The sequence below is a fragment of the Polypterus senegalus genome, chromosome 4, assembly GCF_016835505.1.
Source record: "Polypterus senegalus isolate Bchr_013 chromosome 4, ASM1683550v1, whole genome shotgun sequence".
In the NCBI taxonomy this organism is placed as follows: Eukaryota; Metazoa; Chordata; class Cladistia; order Polypteriformes; family Polypteridae; genus Polypterus; species Polypterus senegalus.
Genome location: NC_053157.1, coordinates 229,385,417 through 229,399,589, shown reverse-complemented (window position 1 = coordinate 229,399,589; position 14,173 = coordinate 229,385,417). Strand labels below are relative to the sequence as shown.

The 14,173-nt window shown below is 41.4% G+C and overlaps 1 protein-coding gene across 3 annotated transcripts in view; it reads right to left on the bottom strand.

The window, feature by feature from the left end:
* LOC120528106 (gastrula zinc finger protein XlCGF57.1-like) overlaps positions 1-13,558 on the bottom strand; it is a 29,867-nt gene extending 16,309 nt beyond the window's left edge. For 2 of the 3 annotated variants that reach the window (XM_039752136.1, XM_039752139.1), the window contains exons 1-2: positions 13,213-13,471; positions 4,307-4,867 (exon numbers count right to left, since the gene is read on the bottom strand). In XM_039752136.1, coding sequence (XP_039608070.1) covers positions 4,307-4,745 — 439 coding nt within the window. In that variant the 5' untranslated portion in view covers positions 4,746-4,867; positions 13,213-13,471. The other variant, XM_039752137.1, reaches the window with a different exon arrangement.
* Positions 13,559-14,173: the final 615 nt, after the last annotated feature.

The following is a 14,173-nucleotide window of genomic DNA, read 5'->3' as shown; positions in this document are numbered from 1 at the left end:
AGGTTATTACCTATAATAAAATGCTAAAAAAAATTAAAGGAACACTTTGAAAACACATCAGATCTCAATGAGGGAAAAAAAAAAATCCTGCTGGCTATCTCTACTGCTGTGGACCATCGTGCGATGGAAATGAAAATGATCAACTTACACAGAGCTGAATTCAAAAACACCCCAAAAATCAAAGGGAAAAAAATGATACAGTGGCAGGCAGGAAAATCCATTTTGACGAAATTGGCAGTCAATGGTATCAATTCCTTCATCCTCCAGGAACTGCCTCCATACTCTCACCACATGAGGCCGGCATTGTCGTGCACCATTAGAAACTCAGGAGACACTGCACCAGCATAGGGTCTGACAATGGGGACAAGGATTTCATCCCAAAACCTAATGGCAGTCAAGGTGCCGTTGTCTAGCCTGTAGAGGTCTGTGCATCCCTGCATGGATATGCCTCCCCAGATATACCATCACCAAACCGGTCATGCTGAACGATGTTACAGGGAGCATAACGTTCTGCTCGGCTTCTCCAGGCCCTGTCACATGTGCTCAGGGTGAACCTGCTCTCATCTGTGAAAAGCATAGGGCGCCCCGCAGTGGTGGACCTGCCAATTCTGGTATTCTATGGTAAATGCCAATCGAGCTCCATGGTGCCCACTAGAGGATGTCAGGCCCTCAGGCAACCCTCATATAGTCCTTTTCTGAAGTTTAGTCAGACATTCACACCAGTGGCCTGCCTGCCTGCCTGCCGGAAGTCATTTTGTAGGCTCTGGCAGTGCTCATCCTGTTCCTCCTTACCCAATGGAGCAGATACCAGTGGGTCCTGCTGATGGGTTAAGGACCTTCTACGAGGGGCCCTGTCCAGCTCTCCTACAGGAGCTGCCTGTCTCCTGGAATCTCCTCCATGCCCTTGAGACTGTGCTGGGAGACACAGAAAACCTTCTGGCAATGGGAGGCATGTATTGATGTGCCTGCCATCCTGGAGAAGTCGGACTACCTGTGCAGCCAAAGTCTGTAGGGTCCACGTATGGCCTCATGCTACGAGTAGTGACACTGACCGTAGACAATTGCAAAACAAGTGACAAAACAGATAAGGAGGGAAAAATGTCAGAGGCCTCCACCTGTGAAACCATTCCTATTTTGGGGATCATCTCATTGTTGCCCCTCTAGGTCACCTGTTGTTAATTTCATTAACACCAAAGCAGCTGAAACTGATTAACAAGCCTCTATGCTGCTATTCTCTGTTTAAAAAGTGTGCTTTTAATTTTTTGAGCAATATACATTAATTGATGTCTAACTTTTTCTCCTGCTGGTTCTGGTGCTCTGCCTACTTGCCTGAGGTTACAGATGTAAAAGAAAGAGGGAAGTGTTGAACTACAACACATGACATGTGGAATTTAGGCCATTCTGTTATGGTCTACGTAATAAAGAATATAAAGGATAATGGGGTCAGACTAGAGCCCTGCCATGACAACACACACCCTAAATATATTTATGTTCATTTATATTGATTGTACAGTAGTGGAACTTGAATTGTACTGCACATAATGCTCCAGTGCACATGCACGTAATGAAGAAAAGAAAGTCTAATATTAATAGTTTCACTTTGATTAAACTAGAATGGCAGAATCAGTGCTGAAATCAAATTTGAAAGTGGCGCAGTCCTGTATTGACACATGCTTCAAACATGATACACATTCGCTGGTAATTTTATTTCACAGGTACACTTTGCTAGTACCGGGTTGGACCCCCTTTTGCCTTCAGAACTGCAGTATTTCTTCATGCCTTCGATTCACCAAGGTGCTGGAAGCATTCCTCAGGGATTTTGGTCCACATTGGCGTGATAGCATCACACAGTTCCTGCAGGTTTGTCGGCTGCACATCCATGATGCGTGTCTCGCGTTCCACCACATCCCAAAGGTGCTCTACTGGATTGAGGTCTGGCAACTGTGGAGGCTATTTAAGTTCAGTGAACTCATCGTCGTGTTCAATAAACCAGCTTGAGACGATTTGAGCTTTGTGACATGGCGCGTTATCCTGCTGGAAGGAGCCATCAGAAGATGGGTACACTGTAGTCAGTAGATAAAAAGAGGTGAACCATGGTTATAAACTCCAGTCAGTTATTTAGGAGTCTAATGGCCTTGGGGAAGAAAGAGTTCTGTACCTTGGAAGTCCTGCAAGTCATACTTCTATACCTCCTTCCTGAGGGTAGAAGTGTGAACAGTTCATGTTGGGGGTGGGTGGGGTCCTGGAGGATCGAGGCAGTTCTCCTGTGGACTCTGCAGTTGCAGATGCTCTGAAGAGAGAGCAGTGGAGTCCCAAACTACTCATTTTAATTTTGAGCAGGTCACTTCAAATTTTGTATATAATCCACTTGTATTACATTTTTCTGCCACTTGTACTTTGGGGATTCTGTAAACCAGAAGAGAAAAGTGGAAAGCAGATTTTGTTGCCTTACCCTGTTGATGGCAGCTCTTCTTCTAAAGCCATGCACCTCTAAGGCATATCTGGACTCTAGAAGTTGCTGGAAGGACAAACTTTTACTTCTTTATTTCCTCCTTTTTTGGGGGGAGGGATGGAATTTTGCCACCGTAAATGCAAGCAATCACTACAAATAATTTGCAAAAATGTATTGCTATTGGATTTATAGTGAGCAGTCAAGAAAATTAAAGAAAAATTGGCTAACTAAAAAAATATGAAGACTTTCAAGGAAACTCGGGCCTCTTCTTCAGGCATACTTAAAGTATGATTTTTGAACTGGAATAATAAATGGCATTCTTTTTTAAACATTTGTGTAGTAGTCGGTGATCTTCATTCACTCACTGGTGGTCAAGATGCCCACAAGATAGCCCAGGGTTTAGGAACAGGACTTCACCTGCAATTACTTTTTCATAGCACTATGATTATTCTCACACTTTCACAACTATATTGTTCAAATGGGAATTTGCAATAAATCAATAGTCATGATCAAAGTGGAGCATATGAAATTATTTATCTTGACTTTCAGAAAGCATTTGATGAGGTGCCACATGAGAGGGTGGGCATCAAACTAAAAGAAGTGGCAGTTCACGGTGTGGTGGGTGCAGAATTGGCTCAGACACAGGAAGCAGAGGGTGATGAGGGTGTGAGAAACCAAGTCAGACTTGGCTGATAACAGTGGTGACCAGCAGGGGGCAGAACTACAGTCACTGCTATTTTTAATATATAGAAATGATTTAATAACAATAATTAGATAGGAATAAGTAACAAACTGTTTAAGTTTGCAGATGATACCAAGATCGGTGGATTACCAGATAATCAAGAATCCGTTGTATCATTACAGAAGGACTTGGATAGCAGACAGGATTGGGCAGATGAAAATGAATGTCAGTAAATGTCAAATATTACACATAGGAAGTAAAAATGTGAGGTTTGGATACACAATGGATGGTCGGAAAAATCGAGAGTCCACCTTGTGAGAAGGATTTAGGAGTTGTAGTGGATTCTAAGATATCGACTTCCAGACAGTGTTCAGAAGCCATTAAGAAGGCTAACAGAATGTCAGGTTATATAGCGCCTTGATGTGTGGAGTACAAGTCACAGGAGATTCTGCTCAACCTTTATAACACACTGGTGAGGCCTCATCTGGAGTACTGGGTGCAGTTTTGGTCTTCAGGCTACAAAAAGGACACAGCAGCACAAGAAAAGATCCAGAGATAAGAGACTAGGCTGATTCCAGGACTACAGGGGATGAGTTATGAGGAAAGATTAAAAGAGCTGAGCCTTTACAGTTTAAGCAAAAGAAGATTAAGAAGAGACTTGACTGAAGTGTTTAGACTTATGAAGTGAATTAGTTTAGTGGATCGAGACTGTTATTTTAAAATGAGTTCATCAAGAACACAGCGACACAGTTGGAAACTTGTTAATGGGAAATTTCACACAAACATTAGGAAGTTTTTCTTTACACAAAGAACGATAGACACTTGGAACAAGAGACCAAGTAGTGTGGTAGACAGGAGGAGTTTAGGGACTTTTAAAACTCGACTTGATGTTTTTTTGGAAGAAATAAGTGGAAAGGACTGGCGAGCTTTGGTGGGCTGAATGGCCTGTTCTCATCTAGAGTGTTCTGATCTTTGTGGTCACTAATACTATGTTGAAATGAGTTAGCAGTATTAAAATTTTTAAAAATAATTTCATGACAGACCTTCCATGTCTCACAAAGGACAGCATAAAAATGCATTAGCAGCTCTGGTGCAAATACAATATTATCTAACAACCCCACACCTCATTTACAATTATTCTTTTCTGAAATTTCAATATTTGCATCACTTACATATTTCAGGCTGTTGCTCCCACGCAGAGAATTTGTCCTCAAACTCAAGTGACTCTGGCTTCAGACGCAGCTGGGATAGACATCTTCTCCTCCTTCGGGACCCCAACCAAGTAACCTTGGATTGTAATGCTGGGCATGTTTGTGAACTGGCATCATTTTCTAAAGGAGTATCTTCCTTCAAAACATGGACTTGCTTATGTTTTTGCATTTCAAGGCTAACAGAAAAATAATCTGAAGGCTCCACTTTAACGCCAGCAGCCTGCTGCTCGGATTCTTCCTCCTTAAAAGTGCACGTCCCACCTTGACCATCATCCCACTTTCTGCAGGCACTGTCTTGTGCAAAGGGAACAGGCAGCCACTCACAGTCCTCTTCCTTAATGTGGGAAATTCTTCGCTCCATGAGGTCTACTTTAAGAGAGACCATGTTCAACTTCCCCATTTTTTTTGCTTCTTCTTCTTCTCAGTGTTTGCACTGCTCTTGTAAGTTGGCTTTTTACCACTTCAGGTCAGCTGACATCTCAGGAGTGCAAAGAAACTGACAGGAAGGGTTCTCCTCTTTTTCTGTGGATAAAATATATTAGAATTTATTATAACAACATCATAGTACATTCTCAAAATCACAAATCATTTCAAGGCCTTGTCCACCTGAGCCTATCCTGGCAGTATCAAGAAGAAATAAGGAACTAGCCTTGGACACAAACCCCAATTCACCTACATTTTTATGGAAGAAATTTACAGTTGCCAAATCAGCTAAGTGCCGAGTACAGTATACGATTTTCCCACATGGTAGGATATCAGGATGTTGGGTGCCATCTCAAACTTAATGAATCATTTGCAATGATGGCTGGTCAGCAGCAGGCACATGGGATTTTATAGGACTGTGAATGATTGGAAGCCTTCTGTACAGTCTTGTGCAATCATGGGACAACATTTTCAGGTAGCTGTGCATTTTGACTCGAACATAACCAAATTGGAAGTGAAGCCTCCAAAAAAAATACTGCCACATGACAGGCCAAGAGCTTCACTGGCTAGCCCAGAAGAGGTTCACAGCAATCCAGTTACTCCGTACTACTAACTGCTGGCTTCCAGCCTAGCAGACCCTAAACAGGCAGAGCTGTCAAAAGAACAACAAAATGTCCCAAAACAAAGCAAAAAGTCCCACAAGGTGAAGGATTACCATACACCCTTAGCTTGGGTACTGGAGGTCAAAGAAGAAATTGTAAAAAATAGAAAAATAAGGCAAAAAAAAAAATTAACAGAGCAAGAAAAAGGCATGCCACCACAAAAACAATCCTTACAACTCCAACACAATCTCAGTGTTTCACCACTGCAATATTTCCTGACTGAATATAAAGCCAGGAGCAGTGACATCAGGGTGGCCCCACCTCCTCGGGCTTCATCCACAAAGTACCTGGAATAGCCGCACATTTAAAAGTTGCGGGAGACAATTACTAAATTCGACACACAACAGAAATTACATAAAGTCAAACAAAATCAAAAATGACGGCCCTGGTTGTAACAGAACACGGACACCATTACGAATGGATTTGGAATGTAGCAGTTTTTCTTACAGTAAGTGAATCTGTAACGGGCTTTTTCAAGAAAATGACATTTCTGTGTGTTGCTTAGTGTAATGGGCTATAAACCAGCGCTTTAAAGAAAAGGCAAAATTTCTGGAAAATTCTGCTACAGGTTTTTGTTGGCGGCTATCTACAGGACATAAATATTTACCGGTCTTGCAAAAGAGTCACCTGCTTTGAATTGTTGGACTGTAACTCATCCAGATACAATATAGTGATAAAGAACTGCCTGCTTCCTTTGGAAATTAATGAGTTCTGGGAACATTGGTTTCTAATCAAGTACTTTTTTATAGCTGACCACAATACTATTGTTGAGCCAAAGTAAATGTGTTTACACTATTTGTTCTGCAGAGGAAATTGGCTTGCACCATTGTTTCACTGATCATCATGTTGATCTATGCAGCATTTATATATTTCTGGGAGAACAGAGAAGTCTGGACTGAGACTCGTGACTGCTACCTTCTTCTTTACCATATTGCTGTGGCTGCACCCCATAGCAACAGTGGCTTGTACCTGGCCCAGGTTCCCTTAGCCCTGAGGCTGGAAACAAATCCACACAAAAAGAAAACAAAAAAGGCAAACATTACACCAACTTGTGAAAAAGTGCAAACCTGCAGTGCTAACAGGAACCTGCACCTTCTGCTTAAGGTTCCTCAGTATTTGTTCCTTGAAGCCCTGATCATGATATATCTCAAGATGGTTGCCACAATTAGACTAACCTGTCATTGTCCATCCACAAACATTTTTCTGGCCATGCTTGCTAAAATATAACTGCAGAGCTATTGTGTGATCGATCAATGGCGAATGAAACTCAGAATTAGCTTCCACACCTCAACTCAACTCAACTATGGAGCTTCCTATGCTATTCTTGTGATTTTGTGTAGGTGTGGGTTAAAAAAAATAAATAAAAAAAAGTCAGGTTAAAGTTGTCATACTAGGGGGCTTCGCCGCCTGCTCACTTCGCTCACCAACCCTCCGGCCTGCACTATGCGCTAGCCTCTCTGCAGTTCTGCCGCTCGCGTATGGGGATGCGGATACACAATGTAAACAGAGTTATTTTCATGGGAATTGCTACATATGCATCAATACAACATAACAACTAAATTTTTCTTTCTCTCTATTAAATAAAACGACTTTTTTGAATGTTTGGCTCCAAGATTTGTTACTTGTCTTTACAAAAGCTATTTTAACGTGAAACTGTTAATGTTTTAATATAAATGGCATATCAAGATCCCCTGAAGATGTACTACTGTACCTTTGTTGGATGCATTCTTCTTTCTACAGTAATTCATGTGTTGCAAGACCAGACGGTGTTAACGGTTGTGGATATTCTTTGGGATATTGTAAGATGTTGTTTTCATCTTCCGCACCATCACCACCAATCTTGGTGTTACCTTTGATAGTAACCTCTCTTTTGAGAAACAAGTAAATTCTGTAGTTAAGAGTTGCTTTTTCCAAATTCGTCTATTAGGTAAGATGAAGCCTTATTTATCTAATAGGGATCTTGAGAAAGCTACTCATGCTTTTATCGTCTTGATTACTGCAACTCGCTGTATTTTGGGATTAGCAAATCTCCGATACGCAGGTTACAGCTGGTCCAAAATTTTGCCGCTCACTTTCTGATTGGGGCAAGAAAGTATGACTCTGTTTCTCCTATTGTAGCTTCTTTACACTGGCTGCCTGTCAGTTTTCAAATTGATTTTAAAATCTTGCTGCTAGTTTTTAAATCTTTACATGGGCTTGCTCCTGCCTATTTATCTGAACTGTGTATTTTACACCCGCCATCCAGAGTGCTTAGATCTTCTGGTCAGTTGTCTCTTGTTGTCCCTCGTACCAAATGTAAAACTAAGGGGGACAGGGCCTTTGCAGCTGCTGCTCCTCGCCTGTGGAACTCTTTACCTCATCACATAAAGGAGTTGTCTACAACTGAACTGTTCAAAACAAGATTAAAGACTCATTTCTAGTCACTTGCATTCCGTGACCTTCAGTAATACTGATGGTTTCCGCTTCGTGATTATATAACATTCTTCTATTTATTATGTATCTTATGTTCATATAAACTGCTCAAAAAAATTAAAGGAACACTTTGAAAACACATCAGATCTCAATGGGAAAAAGAAATCCTCCTGGATATCTATACTGATATAGACTGGGTAATGTGTTAGGAACGAAAGGATGCCACATCATTTGATGGAAATGAAAATGATCAACCTACAGAGCCCTGAATTCAAAGACGCCCAAAAATCAGAGTGAAAAAATTATGTGGCAGGCTAGTCCATTTTGTCAAAATTTAATTGCAGCAACTCCAAATTGTACGCAGCACTTTGTATGGCCCCTGTGTTCTTGTATACATGCCTGACAACATCGGTGCATGCTTCTAATGAGATGACAGATGGTGTTGTGGGGGATCTCCTCCCAGATCTGGACCAGGGCATCACTGAGCTCCTGGACAGTCTGAGGTGCAACCTGGTGGCATTGGATGGACCAAAACATAATGTCCCAGAGGTGTTCTATTGGATTTAGGTCAGGAAAGTGTGGTGGCCAGTCAATGGTATCAATTCCTTCATCCTCCAGGAACTGCCTGCATACTCTCACCACATGAGGCCAGGAATTGTCGTGCACCAGGAGCCACTGTACCAGCATAGGGTCTGACAATGGGTCCAAGGATTTCATCCTGATACCTAATGGCAGCCAAGGTGCCTTTGTCAAGCCTGTAGCAGTCTGTGTGACCCTCCATGGATATGCCTCCCCAGACAATCATTAACCCACCACCAAACTGCTCATGCTGAATGATGTTACAGGCAGCATAATGTTCTCCATGGCTTCTCCAGACCCTTTCACTTCTGTCACGTGCTCAGGGTGAACCTGCTCTCATCTGTAAAAAGCACAGGGCACCAGTGGTGCATCTGCCAATTCTGGTATTCTATGGCGAATGCCAATCGAGCTGCATGCTGCTGGGCAGTGAGCTCAGGGCCCATTAGAGGACATGGGGCCCTTGGGTCACCCTCATGAAGTCTTTCTGGTTGTTTGGTCAGAGACATTCACACCAGTGGCCTGCTGGAGGTCATTTTGTAGGGCTCTGGCAGTGCTCATCCTGTTCCTCCTTGCCCAAAGGAGCAGATACTGGTCCTGCTGATGGGTTATGGACCTTCTATGGCCCTCTCCAGCTCTCCTAGAGTAACTGCTTGTCTCCTAGAATCTCCTCCATGCCCTTGAGACTGTGCAGGGAGACACAGCAAACTTTCTGGCAATGACACGTATCGATGTGCCATCCTGGAAAAGTTGGACTACCTGTGCAACCTCTGTAGGGTCCAGGTATCGCCTCATGCTACCAGTAGTGACACTGACTGTAGCCAAATGCAAAACTAGTGAAGAAACAGTCAGAAAAGATGAGGAGGGAAAAATGTCAGTGGCCTCCACTTGTTAAACCATTCCTGTTTTGGGGGTCATCTCATTGTTTCCCCTCTAGTGCATCTGTTGTTAATTTCATTAACACCACAGCAGCTGAAACTGATTAACAACCCCCACTGCTACTTAACTGACCAGATTAATATCCCATAAGTTTCATTGACTTTATGCTATACTCTGATTAAAAAGTGTTCCTTTAATTCTTTTGAGCAGTATATTTTATTTCTATTTATGTTTTTATGTTAATTGTTTTGTTTTTCTTTTAATCTATTATTGTAAAGCACTTTGGCCACAACACTACTATGTGGTTTTAAATGTGCTATATAAATAAATTGACATTAACTGTTTCAGCATAGTCTATTGATACGCATTTAACCAATTTGCCGTGTAACCGATCAACATTTTTGCCGTTAACTCGTTTGACTTCATCATTTCTTGGTGCTAGGATTGCCTGTGTACTCATTTGTACTGTTGATAACCCTTCAGGATGAAATTCTTCAATAAGATTTGAACATAATACGTCTTCTTTATTGGGGAATTTAAATGTGAGGAAAACGTTAAAATGTAGATGGTGTGACTCAAACACTGCGAGTATAGGTGCGAACGGGCAAAAGGCTGTGTGGCCATAGCATGCCTGATGGGGAAACTGGCCAATTACTCATTCACATGTGGGTGCAATCAGCACAGCCAATAACACTCTGTGGGTTGTTAAGAAAAGCACCTACACTCACAAGGGTAAATGGGGTCAGTCCGAGTAGAGTGGGGGAGGAAAAAAAGAATAAAATGGAAATAAAGAAACTATGCAGAATCAGGTAATTGTCTCAGAGTACAGGACAGGAGGCAAAGCGATTGGGTGGGTACATGAAGAAGAGAGAAGAATGGAACTCCAGGAATAGGTTGTACCTGAACTGAAGGAGAAGGAGCAACAATGTGCTCTCAGTCTCCTGCTGGACCGAAGACAGGTGACAGGATGATGGAGGCCGACTCTCAGCGAATGGGTGAGGCGGCCAAGACAAAAACTAGAGATGGAACTGTGTTTGCTGGCATCTCGGCATTTTTTGAAAAGACGGAACAGTGAAGCACTAGAGCCGGGCGATAAGATAAAGAGGGTAATTTTTAATACCTAGTTTTTATCTTCACAAATGTGAAACGTGCACTGTTTTTATGAAATATTTATATGAAGTATTTGTGCTGCACTTTAAATTAATGTAGGACCTGTGATTATTTGGAAATAAAATTCAAGCACTTTTTGCAATAGACATTGTTGTTCGCATGATCATTGCACTACTTCATCTTTGATTGCGACTATACTGGGAGACAGACAAAGACTAAGCATAACATTCAGACCCAGGATCCGAAATGCATAAAGTGTTAACTGTGGTGATTGATACACTGCCATTTGTACTTAAATAGATAGTATATAGAAGAGAATATGGGGCACGGGAGGAAGACGATGTGGTCCTCAGTTATTATAGACAGACAGTTGTAGTGAAATACTCAATTAACTGATTTTCTATTTTAAATACCAAAGAAAACATAGTGAAAACTAAAAGGAAAATGTAATAAAAAGCAAATAAATTAAATTACATTAATGCCTCATCAAAAGCAATAATATGACTAACTTTATCCTCTAACTTACATGCTATAAAACATTGCTTTTATGCATTTCTATTCACATATTGTTCAGGGTATTTTTCTCTCATTTATTGGACAATTCTCTTTTTTTTTCCATTTTCTTGTTTTCAACATTCATTATCCGCTCTTGCCGTTCTAAAATTTGACAGTCTTGAATAGATAATTTGCTTTTCTGCCTTGCCATTACAACTGACTGTATTGAAGGGCAAATTAGCAGCACAGAGAGTGTCACGTGGTGGTCTGGAGAGAGGATGTGCGCAGTAGCAGTAACGAATGGGCAAGGTTGAAAAACACAGACACCAACTTGGTTGAGAATGAAAAAAAGTGCACTGCAGTTAAACAGCATTTACTTAAGAGAAGCAATACACCCAACATGAGCCATGTTTATATCAATATCAGTCATTTACGGTCCCTTTTTATAGATTTATTTACACAATTATGAGTCACAGGTTTCATTTTTTTGTTTTTGCTTGGCGTTTGTAAGAAAAGCCGAATGATTATAAAAAAAAAAAAAAAAAAAGCCATGACTGATAAATTCCATCCTGATTTGGGCGGTCCAATTTTGTATAAATAAATATGTATTTATGCATTGGACTACAGTATACAGCACAAATGCATATTTTTCATGTTAAAAATAATCCATTCTAAAAGCTGAAGACATTTTTGCAGCAGCCATAACAATTTTAGAATTGCAGAAGGGGACCTTGAGGGAGAATAGTGATTAAAGCAGGTGCACAGTTCCACAGTAACAGAAGAAGTGAGGACCTCAGACCAGACTGAAGGTTCACCTTCCAACAGGACAATGACCCAAAGCACGAAGCAAAGACAACACAGGAGTGGCTCTAGGAGTGTCCTTCAGTGTCACAGCAAATCCCAAACTTGACCCCAATCAAAGAGCTCTAGAGAGACAAGAAAATTTCTGTTTACTGAATAACTCCATCCAACCTGACTGAGCTTGTGAGGATCTGCAGAGAAGAAGGGCATAAAATCCCCAAATCCAGGCTGGAATTGAGGCTGAAATCGCTGACACAACTGAGTAAAGGGTTTGAATACTTGTGTCAATGTCATGTTCCACGTTTTAATTTTAAATATGTTTGTAAAAATTCCTATAATTCTGGTTTCAGTTAGTCAATCTGGGATATTGAGTGTTGCTTAGAGACAGAAAAGCTTAGTTTAAATATTTTTAGCACAAAGCTGTAACACAGCACAATTTAAAAAACATTTTCTGAATCCACTGTAAATACTAAACACTTTCAATCAAACAGCTTGATTTGAAGAATTATTACCCATGTGCTATGCGCATAAAACATACATAGCCCCCAGGTGTCACTCTTTAAAATAACACATGAAGCTTAAGCTGAAATAACCCTGGCTATAATGAGCTAATTGGAAATCTTACAGCCATGAACATTTGAATATAGAAAATTCAGGTTTGTAAATCACTCAGTGATTTCTCCCGATTGCCTCTAACTTTTAACACTGAAGGTTTATAAGGCGAGTGCCCATCTAGTACTATTGTCGCTATTGCACTATAATGCAGATATTTTTGAAACACCTGCTGTAATGACAATATATAGTATAATATGGTTGTCAGATCAAATATAATTCTAATGCATAAAAATGACAAACCACACAGAAAAGAACGCTAATTTCACGAATGTCAGCATCGTAATGCCCCACATACTCTCCTCGATGAACCTCGCTTTGTTCTATCAGACCACAGTAACACCATTAAACAACACACACGCACACAAATCCTGTCGTAATCACTGTCGCCTCTCCGAATTGTGATTTGTCACAGAAAGACAACTTGGTGTTAAACTCGAAAAAGAGCGGTCAGAAATATTCCAGGGAGCTTGGCGAGTCCATGTACAGCAGGTCACCGTAAATAGGTTTACCACTTTAAAATTTCTAGTCGGCTATCGCGAGACAATATCGATCTATATATTTAAAAAAATGAGCTGTAACAGTTTAGGTAGGTAGGGGTGGGTTTGTGCGTGTGTGGCTTCTGCTACCACAGTATGTCAATATGCAGCCATTCAACCCCCTACCTCCGCGTACTTGGGTGTTAGAAACGTACCGCTCGTGTGCACTCCATATTCACCGGTCGACAGTTTACAATTGCCCCATTAGTCTAAGTTAGGAAGTAAATATTTAGATTTTCACTGTTTCAATATTCTTATCCCTTCTAAGCTTCAAGCAACACTCAGCGGCCTGCACGGGGCCTCCGCAGCTGCTGCTACCTGTCGTTCGGACTCCACCCACGTTGCTCTCTGCACTTACCAGGGCTCCTCGCCGCTGTTTCCAGAATTGTGGTCGGGGTCTGACACATTCGCAGAGTTTGAACATTCGCCTTTTCTTCGGTTTGAACTGCTTGGCTTAAATGCCGCGGGCTCGCAATCCCAAACAAAGCGCACCTAAATACGTCATTCGCATGCGACTATAATACTAGCCCAATTGAGAGCGTCTATCTGTGACAGCACGGTTGACTTTATCCGTATTTAAATCGTTTAACCTTTATATAAACCGTATTTGGTTTTATAATAGTACCTCTGAAAATGGTTTTCTTTGAGTTGTATCTGTGATGTGTGTTAACGTAAAAGAGAGAGAAAAAGACCATTCTATCGGTGATTCGCTAAAGTCGTCCTCTAGCAACAATACGATTCGCTGAAGTGGACTCCGCCCATAACATCTCCGGTCTGTGGTAATATCGTCTTCTTGAGAAGCCTCCGTAATTGAGCATAAGAAATGCAATGATACTTCATGAAGTAGTAGGACATATTAAACAAGAGTTGTGTCACATATTTTAAATATTAAAACGTGTGCTTCAACTTAACTGTTAAAAGTGTAAATTGGTTCCTATATGAACAGAAATGTGCCATTTTCCACTTTCTGATAGCCAACCTGTGGTGGCGGTTTAGGTGGAGGCGCTTGCATAGTACCAGGTTTCCATGCTCCACTGATTGGTGTCCGCTACATCCGTTCATCTCAGTCAGTGGCGTAGCGAGGGGGGTGCCGAGGGGGCCATGGCCCCGGGCGGCGTATCAAAAGGGGCGGCGGCACTCACCATGATATTTAAATTTAAAAAAATATAGGTATATTTGAAACTGCAAATCGCGCCCGCGCAGATTCAAGCCAAGCAGACAGCGCGGGTGCGGAAAGGGTGGCAGGTGAAGCAGGTGGTGCAATAGAAATTTTCTCAGACGTTTTTACAGCGCATTGTAGAGTCAATCTTATCTACGAC